The following is a 22,215-nucleotide window of genomic DNA, read 5'->3' as shown; positions in this document are numbered from 1 at the left end:
GCATTTTCCGAAATACTCTACCAGAGATCCCCTTTGTCCCGCTGCCCCTCATGGCGGCTACAGCGACCACAAAACGAGCCGGTCGACCGAGGGCGCAGCTACCGCCCTGCTACTACGAGGGATATCTGGAGAAGAGAGCGCCGAAGGAAAAGGTATCCTGTGTGTTTCTCGGTTTTCTGCATCAATAACTTGTATGTTGCATTTTGTGAATCGTAAAGTGGCTTTGGTTATTGTAAATGGAACAGACCGGCACCGTGACAGCTCCACCGCCTCCTAATCTTGCGACTTGCACGGTGTGCTGGAGATCGTCGAGAATGAAAACCATGGCAGTAATTGCATTGATTTTAGTCACGGTGTCATAATGCATTAAATACGACTAATGCATTTGCATTAAATTGTGAATATTGGTAAGTGAACTGAAATATTTTGCATGGGTTGATTGCTGGCTGCCCTGCACCCAATAAATTCCTAAGGGGTGACAGTTTTCCGCAAGACAGAGACCTCAATTCCCTCTCCAGGTGATCTAGATTTCATTGTGAATATTGTTTTCATGTCTCTTTTCATTCTGATCTTTGTTAATGGTAACAATAGCTATCATACATATGGAATCATACATAAAAGTAAGTTAAAATATTTAATATTTTAAAATATTAAATATTTAATTAATGTCCAAACATTCTGAAAGAACTGAAATTGCTGAAAGAATTTTTTTTTTTTTTTTTTGGGAATAGGGGCATTCATGTGTTAAATTAGTGCCATGTTTGCCAGATTCACAATAACAAAACTGAGTTAAACCACTCACTGGGTCATCTCTAATAACACTAGACCCCTGAATACAGAAATGAACTGTTCAGGACCGTTCACACCTTGTTTCAACATTTAGTTCTGTCTGCACACTGAAGCCCCAGCTTCCTGTTCCTATGTGGAGAGCAATGAGAACATCAGGATGTGCATTTTAACATTTATGTGTAGGTGAGATATCTGTACTGAATGGCAGGGAGGTCTGTGAAGATGCTTGGAAACTGTATCCCTACCTCTCCCCAACTGTTGTGGACTGTTGTGGTGGGTCAGATCCCAGGTTACTGTGGAAAATGTCTCCAGCAGTATACATTAATACTGTGTGAAGTGCCTGAATAAGGCATAAGGGTATGTGTTCACATAAAATGTGACTTCATAATGTAAGAGCACCTGTCCCACCTCTGCCTATACCTGTTCTTACCTGTAACAATCCAAGCTTCTGCTCCAGGCCTGTGTGTATTGTAATGTAAATCACATGACCACATTTACATTCAGGTAGCAATGTTAGCAATGTCTCTCTCTCTCTCTCTCTCTATATATATATATATATATATATATATATATATATATATATATATATATATATATATATATATATATATATATAATGTATATGTGTGTGTGTGTGATATGTGTGTATGGTGGTGTTCATTCTGCTGTCTGTGGACACAGTGGTGCAGCCGTCTGTGAGGAGGAGGGGTGCATGTGGCATGTCAGGATCAGGGTGGGGGAAGGACCCCATATGGGAGGTGACAACAAAAAGAACAAAAAAAGGGGGGGGCAGCAGACACATTCACAAAATAAGGGGTGGGGGGCAGGTGCTCTTGGTAATGAGGGGTGACCCCACATCAGAGGCACAGCATCTGGGACCCAGAGGATCTCATTATGTTACCCCTGCTGTTAGAGTGTGCTACTCTGAGAGCTGAGGACGCTGTCATAAAGCAGTTACTGCAGGGAAGTTACAAAATACAAATGAATTCAGTATACAATGCTATAGCAAGGCGTATGCACCTTGCCATTGTAATCAGAGTTCAGGTAACTTTGTCCTTATTTATAGTTTATGCAGTGCTTTGCAAAGCGGTTATAAAACACCGCAAGCAAAAACAAGTCATTGAAGTGCACATCCTTCTGGCACTTGCTCTAAAGCCATTGTGTCGTTGTACTTATGCCCAGAGGTCTAGGTACAGAACCAGTCCCTCTTGTCCTTGTGCCACCCTTGGTGATTACTGCTGACTCTCTCAAGGTGCACCAGCCCGGTATAACCCAGACACAATGGAGGTGTCAAAGGTTTGGGCAGCAGTTACTGTAAACAGCCAGCTTTATCAGTTATACTTCCAGCTCCTGGAAAAGGGACAGTTCTTGTGAAATTCTCATTCTTGTCTTATTGAGATCAGACCTAGAACAGGTTTGGCAGCTTCTGTTCTAATTTGAAAATAAAGCTGTCTGAGTAGAGCTGCCATTGCCTTCGGTGGAGCTGCCAGGGGTACAGCTGATGTGTGAGGGCTTGTCATTGCATTACATTACATTATTGTCATTTAGCAAACTTTCCTGTCCAGAGTGACTTACAGTTTTATCCCTTTATACAGCTGGATATTTTCTGAGTTAAGTTCCTTGCCCAAGGGTACAGCAGCAGTGACCCAGCAAGCAATCAAACCGGCAACCTTTCAGTTACAAGCCCTGCTCCTTACCACAATGCCGCATTGCTGCCCATCCCTTGACAGCATGGCTTCTGTAAAAGGAACCAAACTTGTGAGCAGTCAGTAAATGTTGGTCCGTTTGAGTCATGTGACCCTGCGGATTAGGGTTAGTTGGGGGTCATTCACACCGCGGTGAGCAGGGAAAGTCGTGATGGGTGGTGTGTATGTCAGCACACGGTTAACCGTAGGGAGGAATTCTGGAAGAGAAACGGAGGAACAGACCTTCTCCTGATGATGAATTGTGGGACATTGCCGCGTTTGATGTTAAGTGCAGTTTGCACAGTGGCCATTCATCAGACGAGTCCCTCAGGCCCTGGGTAATAGTAACTCTCTGAGCACCGGCCATGGCAGAGCGTGGCTGCAGCTGGTCTCAGTCTCACCGTTAATCAGACCCTTTGTGCTGTCTGTACCTCTTTCTCTCAGCATCACTGCCTCCTCAAGGTTCAGAGTGCTGAAGAGTGTGGCATTCATTTATTCATTCATTCATTCATTCAGTTTCATGCAATATTTTTGCTTGACCTTTACTTTTATCTTTTGTTAACTGATATTAATCCATTAACCCCCGCCCTTGCAGGTGTTTCGGAGGCTGTGGACGTGTCTGTGTGGAAACACACTCTATTTCTTCAACAACAGCAAGGACAGTGATGTGAGTAGTGTGCTAGCACATTAAGGAGCAGGGGCAGAGAGAGCATGCTGGAGAACTTTGAAGTGGGCGGAGTGAGGCATTATTTTAGCTTTACCTTTTAGCCTCCGTACACATCTTTGTTCATATCCATTTGTGTATCCATGTGTACTCTTCTGTAGTTGCTCTTGCAGGTACAGTGAGGCACAGTTGATCTCAACAAAATTTAATTGTAATGAAGTGCTACAGTATTGACATATAGAAGCGTAGAAATTGTGACAGTTTGTGCGTGTGTGTGTGTGTGCGTGTGTGTGTGTGTGTGTGTGTGGATATGACCCTGTGCCTATGCCTGTGTCTGCAGTATATGGAGAGGCTGGAGCTCAGTGGTTTCATCTCCCTGGTGGATGATGGGAGCAGAGACAAGAACCTGGAGGCGGCACGACTCAGTCTTCGCCTCAAGGACGGGGAGGTCAAACTGACGGTAAGGTTAGCCAGCAGTATACTCCAGGACACAGTACTTTACTCCAACACATACTGCTGAACCCAAAAACTAACTACTGTACCCCAGACTACTTCATTCCAACACACACTTTTTTCAACTGCCCCTCTTTCTCTCCTTCCTGTCTCTCCCCCTCTGTCTGTCTGTCTCAGGCTCCCAGTCTAGAAACTCGCGAGCTGTGGAAAGGCTTCATCTACGCTGTGGTGGAGGTCAGTAACTGTATCTGAACGTCTGCTTCCCAGCCTGTCCATCTGTCTGTCTTTCTGCCTGCCTGTCTGTCTGACTATCAGACTGTCTATCTGACTGCTGTCTGTTTGTCAGTGACTTTGCTTGACTCTCTGTCTGTCTTTCTTGCCAAAAGTTTAGTGGCATGGCATAACGCTGCCTGTGTGAAGCTCGTACTAAAACCAAAATCCCATTATAAACTCTTGCTCTCTCGTGACATTGTGGCACTGCTACCCCCTTTTCCCTTTGATTTTCTGCTTATTTAGAATGCTGTCCTGATGCATGCATTAAGATAATCGCCTGTGTTAATATGCTTTCTCTCCCAGCTGTCTGTGCCCAGCTTCCTGAATCTGCTCCCAGGTCAGCTCCACCTTCTGGGGGAGGTGGTGGAGAAGGAGCGGAGGAGGCGCAGACCCGACCCCCCACCAGCTGCACCCACCACCCCCCTGCACCTCCCCCTACTTGGGGAAATACCAGCGTGAGTGTCCCCCACACATCTGCAATGAACAGTACCAAACATACTGTGGGTTTTTACAGGTGTGTACAGGTGTGTTCGGGTGTGTGGGTCTGTGTAGATGTGTTCAGGTGTGTGGCTGTTTACAGGTGTTTCCAGCCAGTTTCTCGGAGGGAGGCAGAGGTGCTGCTGGAGAGGTATCCCGACTGCGGGAACCTGCTGCTCCGCCCAGGCCGCGACGGCGCCTCATTGGCTGTCACCACCCGCCAGGACCTCAATGGGTAACACCACCTGCCAGATTCACACAAAACATTACACACGTCACAACATAATCCACGCCAATCAAGGTCAAACTGCCTGCTGTTGTGTACAATAAAGAACACTGCACTCTAATCTAAACTCTGCACTCTTGACTCATTATGTGGCTTTTTGCTTGTGTTGTACTCTGCCTCACTTGTAAGTCGCTTTAGATAAAAGTGTCTGCCAAATGAACAAATGTAAATGTAATCATCACCACCAATCACCACACTCTGTAACAGTAATAGTATGACACTGAGTAACCTTACAGCCCCTTTTCTCTACCTGCAGTCCTTTACCCTTTGGTCCTCCTTCTATCCAGGTGTCATCTCCAGGTAAACCAAGTGATAACGATAATAAAACTGCCTCCTTCTCTCCCCAGGTCAGTATTCAGACACTATCGTGTAACTCAGAGACAACATGGAGGATATGTGATTGATGTGGAGAACCCAGTAAGTGGAACCCGCACTAATTCTGTGTCCTCAAACACATACACATAGATACATGTACAAGCCAAATCATAGCTCTGCACATTCTACAGATCCCTTACTGTTTTGAGTGCATCTCTAGCTTCTCTTTGGGTATTTTTCCTGTTGTCTCCTTGTGTGGTGAATTTCATTGTCTACCTGAAAAGTGCTCTACAGGTGTGGACAGGTAAGAAAGAGAACAATGTGGTGGGAGCAAGAGAAGTGCAGTATTTCCATGTTTAAAACATGATACTCGGCGGTCTGCTTTTTTTTGTGTCAGTAGCCTACATTGTTTGTTGTTCATTGTGTCAGACGTGTGGAATTTATTTCATTGGTGTTTACACGCCAGGATGGTTGCGTGAGTGAGACTGTAGTGCTTCCCCTCATACAGCATTTATGATTCTGCACATGATTCCTGTAAGACTGTGACGCACATCTCGCTGATAAGGAGAAAAGAGGAAAGTCCATCTTCTCAACGCAGAATTACACTGGATTTATGATAAACAGCGTTTCCAGTAGTACTCTCTTCCTTGTATCTGAGCCAGTTTGCTTGTTTTCCACACAAAGGTTGTCCTCTTAGTCTGCAAGATTATTTTAATGAAACAGAAGGCAAGTGGTCTGTGAGAAACGGTCAGTTTGCATTGCAGTTGTCATTCAACAGCAGGTTGAAGCTTGAAGGATATTTTGTGTTCAAGTAGGCATTGACTTTTCACATGAGCTTTCATAAGCTTTGTGTTTTTTTACATAAGCTTTCAGTCATGCAAGAAGCATACACCAAATCACTTCCCCTGCATTGTCCTGTCTCATAGAGCAGATCCATGTGAATAATAATACAAGTCCAATTTTAAAATAGAAGTATCGTGGAAATGTTCATTTAAATCATCATTTTAAAAAAACTTCCTGATTAGTGTAGCACTGGTTCCTCCTGGCTCAGATCTAATGTTAATGCGTGTGTTGGTGTGTGTGTGTCCATGTGTGTCCTGCAGTGAATTCATTCTCATACAAGTACATAGATACACACATACACACACTCACACACTCACACACACATATATATCTACTCTAAAACATGGTTTGGCATAAACAGTAATATTACTTCAGTTATGGGCAAGCTCCATTTCTGCCCCCCAGCTGAGAGGACTGTAGTAGCTGCAGGTGGGTAAAGTTATGCTGCCTGTGATGTCTGTATTGCAATTCAAAGAGCCTTTGAATTGAACCTTCCTGTGGGGGAAAAAGGCACCCAGACTGAAGTGTCATGGCTGGCTTACTTCTTAAAATCGACCTGAGAAGATTTCATTTCACAAAGCAGTAGGGAGGCATGGAGGTGAAGTTAGTAACAGCTACGGATCCCTTGCTGGGACAAACTGAACTGCATTTAGCACAGAGATGGTACTGGAGCTCACTGCTCAGAGCAACACCACCACCAGCCAACTTCAGAACAGCACACCTGTATATAGAATAAACAAATTTATAAAACATTTTTGAACATTCTCGTTATCTCTCTCTGTCTCTCTCTCTATTGCACAGATTCCGTGTGCCACGCTTCATGACGTCATCAATTGCCTGCTGGAGAAAACGTCCGGAACCCTGCAGCCCTTCATACTGGAGGAGCCTTATGAGGAGAACATCAGTGAGTCACACACACATGCTCACATACACCAGCTGATGCTATAGTGAGTTTGGCTGTCAGTGGGACAAGAGTGATTTCAAAAGAATGGGAAATAAGTGTTTTATATTTGCATTGGAGTTACCTGAATGTTTTGAGAAGTATTTTAAAGTATTTTAGGGTAGGCCATCATTGATAACTCCATGTCAGTGTCACAGTGTAACGCCTCTGTCTCACCCCAGCGTTTGTGAAGTCCAATGATGAGAATGGAGAGAGGAGTCTACAGTGTGCCCCAAACAGTCCCTCCTACAGAGCCCCAGCATTACCCCCCAGACCAGGTAAGCACACACACGCGCACACACACACACACACACACACACACACAGACAGGGAGAGGAAAGCAGAGCAGTGCTGGAGGTGTGCTTGTACCGTGTCGGAGCGGGAGTCATGCATTATTATGGAGCGCTCACCCTCTGCTCTCATGCTCTGCAGGGAGGAGCACCCAGTCGCCCTGCAGATCCTCGCTGTCCCCGAAGCTCGGCTCGCAAAGGCAGTACAGCAGCTCACCTGGTGAGTGGGAATCCCGTTTTCCCATCATGCCACGCAGCTTGCGGGTGTTTGGTTCTCTGTCGTTCATTCCTCATTCAGTTCATGGATTCGGTTCAAGACACTCAAATGAGACAGGCAAAGACAGCAAAACAAAAAACATAAAATAATGCTCCACCTTTGGCTCTTATTCAGGGAGAATAATTAGACTTTCTCATCACCTCAAAACTTGGGCTAAACTCCTGACCATGAAATCTAGCTCTTCTCCGCTCCTCTTGACCCTTGACCCCTGAACTATGCTAACTGCTTCCACCACAGAAATTGACAGATGGACTGTGAAGCCTCTGCCGACGCCCCCAGCGTCCCACTTGGAGATGACCAGTGACACGCTGAAACGCCTCAACCTGTCACCATCCCCCCTGGCAGACAGTAAGTGACTTTGTCCTCCATTGACAGCTCTACCATAGTCCATCCACCATGACAACAGTCTATATCGGCGACCTCGTAGCGTTGCGGCCACAGAGTTTTCAGTTAACAGTCAGGCCCGGGTTTATTAAGGCTTGTTTCCAGTGCAGGATTAAGGAACAGAGGAGAGGGGAGGGGGGTGGAGAAAGTCAGATTGTCTGAGTGCAGTATTGAACAGCATTAATATATCCCATATCCATGTGCACATTTGTACAGCCATATCGGAGGAGCTTAAACTCAAGCTGGAGAAGAGACGAGCCAATCTGGAGTGACCTCTCCAGACCTGTCAGCCAATAAGCAGAAGAGTCTCTCAGAATCCATCCAGTCAGCGGTGACCTCCTTCTAGCTGTATTTCCGGCCTTCGTCAATGTTTCAGGACTGTGAGGACTGTCTTCTTTTCACAGCCAGACTGTAACCATGTCAACTGACAGAAGGCCAGGTGAATGACTATGTCTTTGCGCAGACTTCCATTCAGGGAGGGTGAGGGCTGATTCCTTTTGGAGGGATCTTTTTGCCCTTTGCTCCTGGATGCTGCAGATGTACAACACACTGGCCAGCTGCCCAGCCCTGCTGCTCCTCTTATTGGGCTGGCCGGACTCGCGACAGTACGCTGAGGAGATTGATGATGAATCGATGCTGATGAGGCCTACAGCGAGAAACTACAGCCATTAAGCAATTGTGGGCATGTAAGATGTGGCATTCTCTACGCTACAATGATTTGTGTACTTACACACTGAGTGGTGAGGATGTGTTTGTGTGTGTGTTCGTGCCTCCGCTCAGTTTGGTAGTTCCGTTTCTCTCTCCAAGTGCCACGAGAGAGAGGAGAGTTAATTAGAGTCAGACTGTAAGTGTCATGTCTGTTCTGTACTGTATGCTAATGTGATGCTGTTAATGTCAATGTGCTATTTATGAATGTACTCCTTAGATGAAATTAAAGGAATCATTTTGCATGTTGATCATTGTGGGAGAAAGAGTTGCCCATAATTAGACATCCTATGTTGGGGTAGAATGGTTTTATCTGGGCTGTATATGTTTTCCCCTGCAGTGTAACAAATGCTGCTAAAAGTCTCTACAGGAAAGCAAATGGGGCCTAAACACCCGTAAGTACCAATTACCATGGTTCTGAAGGGTAACATTTCCCTGTGGTGGGCAGAAGTATTGCAGCTCTGATAACGACAGGAAACCATTGAGGTCATGTCCTTTATTGACACGGAGGGATAGAGACAGAGTGGAAAATTAAAGCATTTACAAGGTTATACAAGTTTTTTTTTTCACCATAATACAAATTCAGTTTGAAATTCTCAGCTGGAAGCATTGTGAAATATATTATTAAAATACTGAATAATGCACTAACCCTCGCTGGCCATTCAACCCAGTTATGTGTGTAGCTCAACACAATGGCACGCTAACACTGAATTCTAAACGGATAGCAAAGCGGAACTGGTGTGCTCGCAGGTGAAAGCTTATGTGAACAAACAGATTTCGACCCCAGCCCCCGCCATCGGTGTGTTACAGTGTACTGAAGCTGTGACCTCGCCTTACAAGAGCAATACTCTAGCACCTCTAACACTGGACTTCTACTTTGCATGCAGTGCAGTGCAGAATCCTGCCCAGCTCCACCAAAACCATCGTGTCACAGCGGTATCCCCAGACTCAAACGGCTGATCTGAAATCAGTCTCCTGTGTAGTGTCACTGATGCTGACAATGCTATATGATGCACCATCTGTCAAAAGCGAAGCGCGGCTGCTGGTTCAGAGACTAATATACTTCTACTCTCTTAATTACTGTTTCCTCTGGATCTGGATAAAATTCAAGCAGGCTTTTGTGCTTAGCGTTTAATTTATGAAGTTTAAACATGTAAATCTGTAGTAACCAGTACAACAGCACCCTGGTATATAATTTGAACATGGAAACTGGTTCCTATTTACAGATGCATTAGCATTGTGAGGTTCTGATGAGGTTCTGATGGAGGTTCTTGGACTGCGGTCCGGGCAGAGGAGGGGGGAATGGAGACAGGGGTGTGTTAAAGTGTCCTGGATCAGTGGAAGACGTGGAGAGACTACAGCCCGGACCAGGTCGGGCTGAACTGGGATCAGCGCGTGCTTCTGACAGCACCAGGCCTAGTCAGGTATCGACGCTGCAGTGGCCCTGGCAGGGGCCCGGTTCTAAGTGAGGCTGGCGCTGGAGCTGCTGGTCCCACTGTTTCTCTTCTGGCCACACTGAACCAGGCTGGGAACCTGCAGACCCGTCTGCACTGAGAAGCTACCATTCCACACCTGCAGGGGGCGACAGAGAGCAGAGAGTTCTGAGAGCCAGAATGTGGTGAGTGTGGGAGTGAGTATATAAAAGAGACTGCTGAGGCGAATGTGTGTGTGTGTGTGTGTGTATACTGTTATATAAGTGTGCATGTATAAGTGTGCATGTGAGGGTGCATGCAAAAGATAAAAGCCACACTTGCGCTATGAACGACCAAATAAGGAAGTCAGTTTTCATCTGCAGGAGCCCACAGTCACTGACTCTGTGCATGTGAACCTGCGGGCTTTATGTGTTGGTTTTCTCTGCTGGTCCTGAGTGTCTCTCTGCCTCGATCTCTCCACTCTCACCATGAAAGCAGGCAGGACTGGCTGTGTAAACTTGGCCCTGAAGGTGTGGATCAGCTGCTTGGTTCTGGCGTTGTAGAAGGACAAAACTCCTGCGCAACCAACGAGGAAAGACAGACCCTCAATCAGACTCAGGGCATGCAGGAGAAGAGGACACTTCAACAAACATGCAGATATCGTATACATAAATAGTCATATGTATATCTATATCATATGCACACATAAGCGCACGCTACATTCTGCATATATACTCTTCTATATATACATACAGTATGTATATATATATTCTGTATATATGAAATCATTTTGGTTAACACATCAATATATACTGACTAACTGAAGAGGGATTTCTTAGAAATACATAAGAAGTGTCTGTCACTTCTTTAGAGAGCATTAGTCCAGGGATTGAGTACTTAATTAGTAAAGAGGCTTTGAAACAGATTGTATGGATGGCTCATCTGATGAGGAATCCTTTATTACACAAGAAAGTAGACACAGGGTCCCCCCAGCACCATGTCCTGCTGCCCTGTGTGGATTCCCCCGCCCTGTGCGGGTCTCTCTCCCCGCCCCTCGCCCTGTGCGGGTCTCTTTCCCCGCCTCTCGCCTCTCGCCCTGTGCGGGTCTCTCTCCCCGCCTCTCGCCCTGTGCGGGTCTCCTTCCCCGCCTCTCGCCCTGTGCGGGTCTCTCTCCCCGCCTCTCGCCCTGTGCGGGTCTCTCTCCCCGCCTCTCACCCTGTGCGGGTCTCCTTCCCCGCCTCTCGCCCTGTGCGGGTCTCCTTCCCCGCCTCTCGCCCTGTGCGGGTCTCTCTCCACGCCTCTCGCCCTGTGCGGGTGTCTCACCCTCCTCGTAGTTGCAGTACACCCCGATGCGGTCGGGGATGGCGCAGTCCAGCGAGCGGGCCTTGTTGTTGTGCTTGGCGCTGAAGCTCTGCTGTAGCCAGTTGTTCAGGTGGATGCACCAGGAGGAGGCGCTCTTCCCCAGCTGGTCGAAGCGGCCCAGGGAGCGCAGGGCCACGCCCGCCCCGAACGCTTTGCTCTCTTTGTCGAACCACACCTCCCAGTAGTGCTGACCCGCGTCGATCACCGTGTCACCTGGGTGGGGGGCAGACATGGTAAATACAGGGAAGACAGACGTGCATGGTGTCTACAACACTGTGTCTATTTGAGGTGCATTTCCCCACTGTGGCTCCCTTGATGGTGGCTATGACACAGAGTCCCGATGACCCTTCACTCCACCCCAACACCCTTCACTGCCTCGCTCACCCAGCACGGTGTAGGACTCGGCTGCAAAGCGGTCACGCCCAACTCGACCTGAGGGCATTCTCTTCGGGGACATCATTGCGCTTCTGAGGGAGATGGGAGGGAATAACACATGTCACAAAGAGGAAAAGTGTGGTCTCACAGGCACAAAGAGCAGGGAGAGCTGCCTTACAGGGCAGCATCATTAAGAATGTTTCCACAGGAGTACTGATGTCTGACGACTGCATAAATAAACAGGAAGTTATGACGTGATGAGGAACTGACAAATGACTTGCTACTTGCAAGGGTGTGGTCTTTCCCTCTGCAGCATCAGATTGGTTTGCTACACCGCAGACTAGCCTGGGTGTTGGCCTACCGCTGGATTAAATAACTGTGGTTTAACACTTATGGCAATGTGCTTTTTCCTGTCTTTATGGAACCTTTTTGGACGAGTCATTTCTATACTAGGCTCATCTCGCCATGACAACCACAGGGACACTGATGTAAGACGAATGCAGTCCTCTGGTTCACTCTCATACAGCCATTTGGTATATTTTGCACTACCACTAATGCACTACGCTCCACTGGGCACTCATGCTCCTCTAATGCCATCTAATGTCATCAAGTAACTCATGGGCATCAGACGAATCGTGCAATGCCTGAGAGCAGGGAGATAAGCAACTCCTGCTATCCCCAGCAGAACAAAGCCAATATCTTCCCTGGGCTCCCAGTCAGTGTTGGTTGATGACATGGTTAAGGATCAAATTGCCTAGAGCTCAGCTTGCTTTCAAGGTGAGCAACCAAATCGCTGAACTACTCGGGGAGCGTACTAAGCTATACGCTTTTTGATCTCCTGTTTTAACTGAGAACCAGGCCAAGGCAGATGAGGCCGCTGTCTGCGTGCCAGTGTGAAGTGTGCTTTATGTGTTGAACCGGACCTTGCTGGGGAGTGCAGGGGCGAGTTGGTTCTGTTCTTGTCCCTGCGAATTTCCTGCACCTTCCCCCCAGTGCCGTCCCACTCCACGCTGGTGTCCTCCACGCGCAAGTTCTGGTGGGCGGAACCCGAGTCCAGTTTGAAGACAAAGGCTGGGGAAGAGATGAGGGTGGGTGTGTTTGGCACCACGCTACAGCGTGACCGTTATCCATAATCACATTCACATCCTTATTATTATTTTAGGCGCTGAGTGGATTACAGGAGGGAATTAAGTATAATGCTCTGGTGATTTGTCTGACACGGGAAGAATTCAGGTGAACTGAAAGATTGTCTTTGAGTTCTAATAGTGTAAGTGTGGCAACAACAAATTTCTGTGTGTTTGAGCAAAAAACGTTTTGCTAATTCTATATTAAATTACTTTTAGTTTTTGAAAGTAATCAGAACAATTAAGCATTTGAAAAAGTGAAATAATACATTTTAAAATTCATATAATATCTAGATAGACAATGATACCTCCATTTGTTGAGCTAACTACCACGGCTGTATCTGAAGCAAATTACCAAGTGTAACTTTTGCGATAACATTTTATGTGATTATTGAGGTATTTCCTGATGTGTGCATTATTACTGTAAGCATTAAGGATTATACTGCTAGTTTCCCACTTCATGTCCACAAAATATTCTGCCTTGAGTGCTGTTTTAAAGCATAAAGCTGTTTTAAATTTTGGAAAAGTTTTTCCCTTCAAACTCCTGCAGAAGGAACTTGTATCTGATTGGCTGAGATGAAAGAAGGGGTGATTCGAACTGCTGACCTCAACATCCTGTTCAGGCAAAAATCTCCCTCAGTGGTGTGAAGGGTCTTGCACAAAGCTCATGCATCGCTGGCAACCTCCCACTGCACTCACCGTTTGTTTCCAGGGTTACGGGTTCAGAGAACTCTCCCGCCACAGCCTTGTTGCATGCCTTCACGCGAAACGTCATGTAGCGTGTGTCAAAGCGAAGCCCTGCGAACAATACCATGACAGTTACGAATGGCTGTACGCCCTGGACATCACCTCTCACAAGGCCAGCACAGCCACCGCACTATTTCACTCCACCAGCTCCATAAGCCTTTACCATCACCACTGTCCTGTATATATTGCACAGCAAAATCATCATTATGTTGGTGCAAAAGCTGAGGGGAAAACAGTTATGCATAACAGATTATTTTCAGTTAGTGTTGATGTCAGAGAGCAGAGACACTGTGTCTTACTGATCACAGGTGGTTTTACCTGTGAGAGTGTACTCCGTCTGGCGAACGCCTTCCACTACCATCCAGGGGTGCTCCTCCCGCACCCGGGGCGGGCCCTCGTGGTTCGAGCGGCGGTACTCCAGGATGTAGTGGTCGATTTTGCTGTCGGGTTCCAGCAGCGTCCACACCACTGTCACAGTGTTGTCACACACCTGGCATTCTGACTCCAGAATATCCGGAGTGGCAGGGACTAGGAAGAGATAGAGAGGAGGGGGTTTTAAAACAATGCCAGTGTTGTGTAGCTTTATCGGTACTTGGCCTCCCTTACTCCAGTTAAAGTGGTACAGTAGTGGTATTCATTCAAAAAAACATTCTTGTACGGTCATGCCCTCACCAATGAGCTGTTATTGGGGCAGAAATAATTTGAAAGAAATCACTTTTGACAACATGAATGACATCTCTGTGCAAGAAACAAAGCAATGTGTAACACTTGACTGCCAAAATTAAAGAGTGATGAAACTGTTACGTTTTATTTACAGGCAGACTACAGAAAAAAGGAAAACAGAAAGAGAGAGAAAAAGAGAGAGATGGAGGGGCAGAGGTAAGGCAAACAATTGTAGTACATTCTTTTAATTATTTCTTGGGTAAGGGAGAGACCGAGTTTCTGTTTTAAAGGGTAACAAGGGGGAGCTTTATATTTAAAGCTATTTAGAGGTAAACTAATGCACTATTACAGTTTGTAGAGTTTTATCACTTCTGTTTAGTGTTAATGTATTCTGTGTATGGATGTCTGTTCCCCTTTGGCAACATGGGTAAATATTTTTCATGCCAATTAAGAAATGCTGAACTGGACTGTTCAGCAGAACGCTGCCTGACCTGGCAGGAACTTGAGAGCCAGCAGCATGTTCCTCTCCTGGGTGAAGTCTACCATCATGTGACTCATGTTGTCGCTGACCTTGGCCTTGAGGGACAGGCGGAATGCGGGGGCCATCGTCACACTGTACACACACACACACACACACACACACGCACAGTTAGAGAAAACAGCAGCAGGACATTAGAATGTCACTAAGGTATGGTACTCATGTAACAAACTTGTATTTTACCACATAAACTGACATACATAGATGCAATCATCAGCCACAGTCAAACATACAGGCATACAGGCAAACTGTCAAAAGGCAAACATGCACACACGCGCATACACACATACACACGGAGAGGAAACAGGAGGGATGGAAGGATGAGGCGTGGTGAATGCAGGCAGAATTTCTGTTCTGTTCTGTTTCTATGCTCTTTCTAAAAAGACAGATTATGCATCATCTTGGCAGGCTGGCAAAAACACTAATCAGCAAACTCTAGAAGTATTCAGGTACTTCTTTAAAAATTATGTATAAACAAGTAGTTCTCTGCTTCACTACCAGTTTCAGAGGATCATGACTACATAAATGAACTTTGAAGTTTGCTCTTGCCATAACTACTAAGTTGACAATCAAAATCATTTGCAAGATATTTTTCCACAATGACTGTGCTTATGTGTGTGTGCATGTGTGTGCATGCTTATGGAGGTGAGATTATGGCGGAGATTGTGTGTATTGATACATGAGATCATAGGTGGAGATTGTGCGTGTTGATAGATGACATCATGGGTGGAGATTGTGTGCATTGATAGATGAGATCATGGGTGGAGATTGTGTGTGGTGATAGGTGAGATCAAGGGTGGAGACTGTGTGTGCTGATAGGTGAGATCAAGGGTGGAGATTGTGTGTGTTGGGAGATGAGGTTAGGGATGGAGATGATGTGTGTTGGGAGATGGGGTTATGGTGTCGATTGTGTGTTTGCAGATGAGGTTATGGATGGAGACTGAATGTTGGTAGATGATGTTAACACTACTGTACCTATGCTTTATCTCTTTGGCCGCCTGGGGGCAGGGAAGGGGAAGGAATGGAGAGAAGGGGGGGAAAAAGAGTGAGGGAGAGAGACAGAGAGATGCTGAGTGCTGTTCATCCACAGCACAAACAGTGACCATATTACAGAGATTCTGTCTCTGCATATTTCAACAAAAATGCAGGATGGACTGTATGCAGAGAGTGACAAAAACACTGCAACACTAACAATATCACATTCTTAACCTTTTTTACATATCAGCCAAGCTCACACTGATGGAACAGACCTGAACAGCACCGTTAAGAAAGAAAAGCTAACTTGGTTTGTTTCACTGGTATGGAGATACTAGCACTTAATGGGAACATTCAATTTTGAGCTTATCTTTTTCATAATTTGATCTCTTCTTCATGCTAATAAAAGTTTAATCGTGCATATATGGTCAGAGTTAACCGTGCCAAACATCTTTTGTGGAGGGAAAATGTGGAAGGGCCCTACTTGATTGAAGCCATCTGGCTCTGAGGAGCACAGCGTCTGATTGGCCAGCTCCAGCAGCTCTTCTGAACTCTCCAGGGCTTTGGTGCACGCGCTCAGTTGATTCTAAGAGGGTTTGAGCAGGAAGAGGAGCACTGTAAACATCCATGAGCTTAATATATAGTTATAGTCTTAAACTTTGAGTTGAACCTGAGACAGCCATTTTAGATTAACAGATGTGAGTGGCTGTGGGGGTGGAGACAAACACACGCATCTATACCTGTGCACATGCACATGCACACACACACACACACACACACACACACAAAGCTACACTACAGTCCAATCAGAGCACACAGCCGCATCCCAAAAACTCAACAACAAACCTCCCTAAAATTGTCTAAAAAATTCTGAGCTGCCTGACTCAGTCATACATATTTTAAAGTCCCATTTACACTCTTACAAATACATATATGGTTAGTATGTGTTACTTATTTTTTTAAACTACTCACTGTAGATGGAAGATAGTGAGCAGGCAGACAGACACAGATGTAGCAGGACAGACAGATGTGCAATAGGACAGACAGACGCTCAGGGCGGCCAGACCTGCAGCTCATATGTGCGGCTGGCTCTCTCCTGCTTGATCCGTGTGACCATGTCCTCCTTCAGCTCATCCAGCACTGAGTACAGAGAGCTAAACTCTGCCTCCAGATCCTCCAGCACACGGCTGGAGTTGGACTGCAGTACACAGGAGAAAGGCGGAGTCAGCCACCATGTGTAGAGGAAGCCACTGTGACTGTACATCAGGCAGTGTACAATTAGTGCTACTATGCCCACATGGGTTCAGTGTGACAGTTTGATTACAGCACACCCGAGTTGATTTACAAACCTAGCACAAGACAAAGCGGTGGTTTAGACATCTACCCACATTACATTACATTGCATTACGTGCATTAAGCAGATGTTCTTATCCAGAGCAACTTCCAGCACAACAGAACGTAAGTGCATCCATTCAAGTTATGTGAGCAACAGTATCAGACCAGGCTAACAACACTCCCAGAGCAGTGAGTGTGAGCATAACACCATTCAATCCCTATCGCAAGTAGCAATCTAAGCAACAGAAGCCAAGTATACTATGATACATCTCTCTAACACAGAATCCAGAATACATCACAATACTACATGTAAAATAAACAGCAAATACTAGAAGTAGCAGGTGGGTGGGGATTGAGGTGGAACTGAGATGCAGTCTGAAGAGATAGGTCTTCAGACCCATCAGATCCTGGCTGAGACTAAAAATTTTACACTGGACAGTTTGGGGTCAGGATTTGGGTCGGGGAGGCTGATCTCAGACCTGTGGGTGTCCTGCACTATCTCTGTACCTCCAGGTTTTGCAGGCTCTGTTTGAGGCAGCAGATAAAGTCCTGGATTTCCTCATTCTTCAGCGCCAGCGTGGTGCAGATCTTACGCAGAGACTCCTGAGACAGTGGCACCGGTCACACAGCAGAGGTCAGAGGTCAGTGACTGAGCGCAGTCCCACAGCCCTGAACAGACTGCCACCCTCAGCACCAAAAGCTCAACGTTCTTAATAACCCTGATTATTAATCGAACAAATCTAGAAGTTACAATATCCTAATTTACCATGTTTGCTGATGAGAAGAAATATACAAGAATTGTAGGAGACATTGTGTGTTTGTTTCTTTGTCTTACTGATAACTTTTATTCAGTTAAGATATTTAAGGTCAACACACAGTTTCATTCAAGAGGGCAGTTATATCAAAAAGCTTTTACCCTTGAACCATTAGTTTCAATTTATTCCCCAGTAATTATGACATCTGGACATGTTCCTTTGCATAAATTTTCATTTTATAAGTGCATACTTAATAAATATTTCATTTGTTCTGACTGGATGCTCTATTGAAACACACTTGCTACAAAACAGGGAGATCTGGTGGGTGTAGATATCTGATAGGGGATTAGTCCCTGCACACCTGGCGTTTATTTTGATAGTTTGAGAACTCGAGATAGCGCTTACATATAAGAGTTCTTATATGAACTGATTTCATTAATGGTTTCTGACGGTCTCAGTGGTCTCATGCTGGCAGCGTACCTGCACCGTGGCTCCGGTTGTTTGAGAGCCAGGATGCTTGGTCGGTTGTAAGCGGTACAGTACATTCATAATGCAATAACGGGTGTAATCTGCAGTGGAGCGTTTAACCCATCAGAGACCGGCAGTGTTTGGCGCACTAGTGTGTTAAATCAACTCGGCATAAGTCTGTACAAGACCGTTGTGATTTAAGGGACAAATGACCATGCAGTACTCTTGTCCTCTTTTCTGATAGCCACTATCACATGTAACCAGGGGATGTACTGCCAATGAGTAGTTTTCACATTGGCAGATTTGTTGGCCTAGAAATGGTACTACTGTAGTTGCCAAGGTCGTATGCATTGTTGCCGCGACATTGCGGACAGTTCGCTTCGTCTTTCTTCAGGAGAGTATTGCAGATGGATCAATGTCGCGCCCAAAAGCTTGCCAGTGTCAGGTGTGGTGTGTTGCCACACATAGTCATTGGAAATGCTCTGTGGTGGAAGAGGCAGTACCCGCAACATCAGAGCTAATTATCCGGAGATAGTAGCATACGTTCACAAACGAAAATGCATTAAAAATCCTGCAGTCGAATGAAACACTGTAGTGGCTAATTGCAAGCAGATTTACTCGCAGAACTGCATGCTACAAGATCGTTTGTGGTGACAAAATCTCAGCAACTAACACTGTCCTTTCTCAGTTCCTCTCTCCCTTTGTCTATGCTGTAACCAAGAAAACCAAGCGTCGCTTTATGCAGCTGCCCAAACAGCCCTAGCCTACCTTCTGATCCCCCATAACGCCGGACCGCAGATCCGGATGATCGAATGGGTTTTGTCGTTTCTTCCGTCCGCCCGGGCTATCCACCACACGATCAGGCCAACTGGTACTGATGCTGTCGCCGGCGAGAGCAGCATCCCTCCTGTAGAGATTCGGGCCGTTACACCCAGTGCACTGATGTTGTGTAGCATGCTGGGAAATGTAGTTCATGATTATGGATACGAACTAGACTAGAATTTCCCTGGTGCCCAGAGCAAAGGTGTCTCCTAAGGTGACAAGAATGAATATTTGACTGGGTTTGAAAGGTGGCTAAATGTTTTACATGGTGATGTGTTTTACTTTACCTGTTTTGCAACTGCCACATCACATGAAGAAATTAAATTACTCGCAACTTGTAACAATTGCAAACATCGGCTTTTGACTGTTTCATGTGACATCGGGTGCGGTCAAATTCAGCGCAAATCTAAAAGCAAATTTTAAATATAATGGCTTCTACTTTCCTCCGAGTCCATTACAATATCAACAGTGTGCTTGAGGCATAAAGAAAAGAGACCCAACTACAAATACAGTGCAGCTGATTTCCTGTAATGTCTTATTTGCGTTGAGTTGTTCTCTTGTTTTTAGCGGCCCTGCTTTTGCTTCCGTTAGGTCTACCGAAAAACTAGGGCACTGAATACCCGTCGTATCTACTAGTCAACATGGGTTAAACCAGCAGACTAGCTTTATTTTTATTTTAGAAGACATCTGTACCTTATATACACCTCTTTGTCACCATGGTTACAGTAAAATGCAGGTGCCAGTAACAACCAAAATGTGTAGAGTTTTACATGCGATCTATGGATTAGAACTGAATTACAGAGCGTGATTGCAGTTTACTGAAACTTGTGGTAATTTCGCTAAATACTTTTTTGATTGCCTTTAGGTCAAAGTGTGTGATCGTAAAATCCGCATATGATAACACAGTGTACAATCTATTAAGTTTTTTTTAATATGTGTCATTTTTAATGTGTGTAAATTGCATCCTGAAACATGAGCTCACACATTAATAGACACACTGATGGAAGAGGAGGTCCCATTACAAACTAGGTTCACAGAAAGTCTGTTTTATGGATCAGCTCAAATCATTATTAAAGTTGTCCTTATAATACCTAGACCCCAACTATTTCTGCATTGTGTGCGTTTCTACATGTACACCTCCCCCGTCACAGTCTCTTAAGATCTCTACCAAAGCCACATCCTTTGAAGAAACACACTTGCAGGCTGAAACCACATCGGCCATGTAAGATATCTGTGCTAGTCTTGTTCAACTGGATGAATGTGGTTTGACACTTTGACAGCTTTTCAGCTGATCTCAAACCTTGAATGTGTTATGTGGGAGGTTTTAGTTAGTTTTTTTTTGGTTTGTTTTTTTTGTTTGTTTTTTGTTTTTTTTGAAGGATGCTGTCAGTATCTCTCTTACTGTGCCTATGTATGTCTTTATTATCTTACCACTTTACCACCCCCTCCCCTGGTGCTCCTCCTCATTGTCTACCTGTCACTTACAGGAAGGAACTGCATTCAAGTCACCGTCTGCCTTGAAGGCTGCTGCGATGGACTGCTAGCATAGAACAGCCAACCTGCTGCTGCTAACAGGTAGACGGTCTGAAATTTTAGAGATTTTTTCATTTAATACCACAGCTACTACAAGGCCTACATGCAAAACAAGTTACATACTTTGAAGTTTTTTCAAGCAAATAAGTTGAAACCAACTAAGTGCCATGTAGCCGTGAAAATAATATTATGGTTGTATGACTCAATATACTCTTTTTTTATATGTTTGTGTTATTCTTAGGGTGCTTTGCATAAATTTTTCATTGGTCTATGAGAAATTGAATGAGTCTTCTAGATAAAGGTTGAAAAGTTCTTGTCCTCTCCATTTTTTTGCTCTCTTGTCATTTAATTTTTGGTTATGTCTTCATTTTTCTCCCCTCCGACTTCCCCTTCTCCCTTTATTCTCCTCTTCAATGTTCAATACAGTGTGGGCATGTGTGAGCGTCACTCCAACTCCAGCAGCTGTGATTCAGTCCCCGGGCTCCCTGATAGCCACCGTGGGGTCCTCTCTGACCCTCACATGCAGCTTCCAGACTCCAGCAGAAGGGAAGAGGGTTCGGGTGAGCTGGAGTCACTTCAGCAAACTGCAAAACGCTTCCAAACCAGACTGCGCGCTCAGCTATATCTCCTCCAATGTGGTGTCAGCCAATGAAACGACGCCCAACCTGGACGCCAATGTCCGAGTCAGGCAGGTGACCAGGAACAACTGCTCTGAGCTGACGCTGACGAAGGTCAGCTTGGAAGACAGCGGTTGGTATGTCTGCTGTGTCACTTTAGAGCTCCCAGTCCTCCAAAAGACACAGTATGGCAATGGAACTGATGTCATTGTCGGTGAGTACCCAGATCCCAGCCTCTGATTTTAAGGCTGATTATTATCCATAAAAAATGTAGTAACTTAACTTTACTAATAGTCCATTTTTTTCATGAAGTGATGATATATTCTCTAATTACAGCTTCTGATGTCTATGGTATGTGAGTACAATATGTATGTGTATGAACCACAGAGAGAGAGAGAGGTGATAAAGAGCTACTAATCATAGAAGTATGAAGGATGTCATCCTTTTTTCACTGTGCACCAATAGAATACCACTGAACCAACAGGTGGAAAACAAGGACAAAGTCCTTTCACCGTTTTTCAATTTGGAAGTATAATTATGGCAACAGAAAAGTCACTTTACATTTTGCAAATGGTGTCACATGTCCATTTATGGTTATTATCTTGAGCCACCACTCTCTGCCCACAGACCCCTCTGTGCCTTTCCGATACAGGAAACAGGCTGCAGAGATGGGCCCCAAACTCTGCTCACCTTATATGATGATGTCACAGAACCATGTGACCAGCACTGTAGCAGACGAGTAGGGTCTCTGTGAGGAAGCAGCAAAAAGAATTTTACCCATGTTGCTCTACGTCCCAGTTACTGCACAACAGCATGTGTCAGCATTTTTAATTGATGCAGATAAAAATATCACCATTATCATCTCAATTAATATTACGAATTAATATTGTTACTGGTAGTAATACTCTCCTTCTTCCCTATTCCTCTCTCCATTAGTACATCTTTCCCCCACTCTGCCCCCTGCAGGCATCGGGCAACCCTGGTGGGTGTGGGTGGTGGTGGGGGTTGGGTGTGCACTCCTGGCCGCAGGGACAGTGGGGCTTGGCATCATGTGCAAGATAATGAGACACAGGAAGATGGGTAAAGAGACCATTTCCGCCACTGCCTC

At 45.4% G+C, this 22,215-nt stretch overlaps 2 protein-coding genes across 2 annotated transcripts in view; one reads left to right on the top strand and one right to left on the bottom strand.

Annotated features, from left to right (window-relative positions):
- Nucleotides 1–8,028, top strand: part of stap2a (signal transducing adaptor family member 2a) — an 8,109-nt gene extending 81 nt beyond the window's left edge. Inside the window, exons 1-12 of the mRNA XM_036554798.1 lie at nucleotides 1–152; nucleotides 3,070–3,141; nucleotides 3,479–3,598; nucleotides 3,769–3,825; nucleotides 4,168–4,319; nucleotides 4,445–4,576; nucleotides 4,975–5,044; nucleotides 6,587–6,689; nucleotides 6,908–7,003; nucleotides 7,158–7,235; nucleotides 7,530–7,640; nucleotides 7,893–8,028. The exon at nucleotides 1–152 is cut by the window's left edge and continues 81 nt beyond it. Of these exons, the coding sequence (XP_036410691.1) occupies nucleotides 51–152; nucleotides 3,070–3,141; nucleotides 3,479–3,598; nucleotides 3,769–3,825; nucleotides 4,168–4,319; nucleotides 4,445–4,576; nucleotides 4,975–5,044; nucleotides 6,587–6,689; nucleotides 6,908–7,003; nucleotides 7,158–7,235; nucleotides 7,530–7,640; nucleotides 7,893–7,948 (1,149 nt within the window). The 5' untranslated portion in view covers nucleotides 1–50 and the 3' untranslated portion in view covers nucleotides 7,949–8,028. The remainder of the gene's footprint in view (nucleotides 153–3,069; nucleotides 3,142–3,478; nucleotides 3,599–3,768; nucleotides 3,826–4,167; nucleotides 4,320–4,444; nucleotides 4,577–4,974; nucleotides 5,045–6,586; nucleotides 6,690–6,907; nucleotides 7,004–7,157; nucleotides 7,236–7,529; nucleotides 7,641–7,892) is intronic.
- Nucleotides 8,029–8,862: 834 nt separating this feature from the next.
- On the bottom strand, nucleotides 8,863–19,051 carry LOC118795746 (fibronectin type III and SPRY domain-containing protein 1-like). The gene is made up of 13 exons (XM_036554452.1): nucleotides 18,904–19,051; nucleotides 17,420–17,515; nucleotides 16,644–16,775; nucleotides 16,062–16,163; nucleotides 15,578–15,600; nucleotides 14,556–14,677; nucleotides 13,720–13,929; nucleotides 13,354–13,452; nucleotides 12,454–12,601; nucleotides 11,540–11,622; nucleotides 11,117–11,368; nucleotides 10,281–10,369; nucleotides 8,863–9,953 (listed from the first exon to the last, which is right to left on the bottom strand). The coding sequence occupies exons 1-13, from the start codon at nucleotides 18,916–18,918 to the stop codon at nucleotides 9,843–9,845; spliced, it is 1,482 nt and encodes a 493-aa protein (XP_036410345.1). The 5' UTR covers nucleotides 18,919–19,051; the 3' UTR covers nucleotides 8,863–9,842.
- Between the last annotated feature and the right edge of the window lie 3,164 nt (nucleotides 19,052–22,215).

This window comes from Megalops cyprinoides, chromosome 20, assembly GCF_013368585.1.
Source record: "Megalops cyprinoides isolate fMegCyp1 chromosome 20, fMegCyp1.pri, whole genome shotgun sequence".
NCBI lineage: Eukaryota > Metazoa > Chordata > Actinopteri > Elopiformes > Megalopidae > Megalops > Megalops cyprinoides.
Note: the sequence above shows the minus strand (reverse complement) of the source record. Positions and strands in the feature narration are given on the sequence as shown.

What these genes read in the sequence shown, in the direction of transcription:
- LOC118795746 (XM_036554452.1), bottom strand. An exon ending in GACGGAGTACACTCTCACAG is followed by an intron (nt 13,453 to 13,719) that starts GTAAAACCACCT and finishes TATTGTTCGCAG; the next exon opens with GGCTTCGCTTTGACACACGC. An exon ending in CAGTCCTGCCTGCTTTCATG is followed by an intron (nt 9,954 to 10,280) that starts GTGAGAGTGGAG and finishes CGCCCCCTGCAG; the next exon opens with GTGTGGAATGGTAGCTTCTC.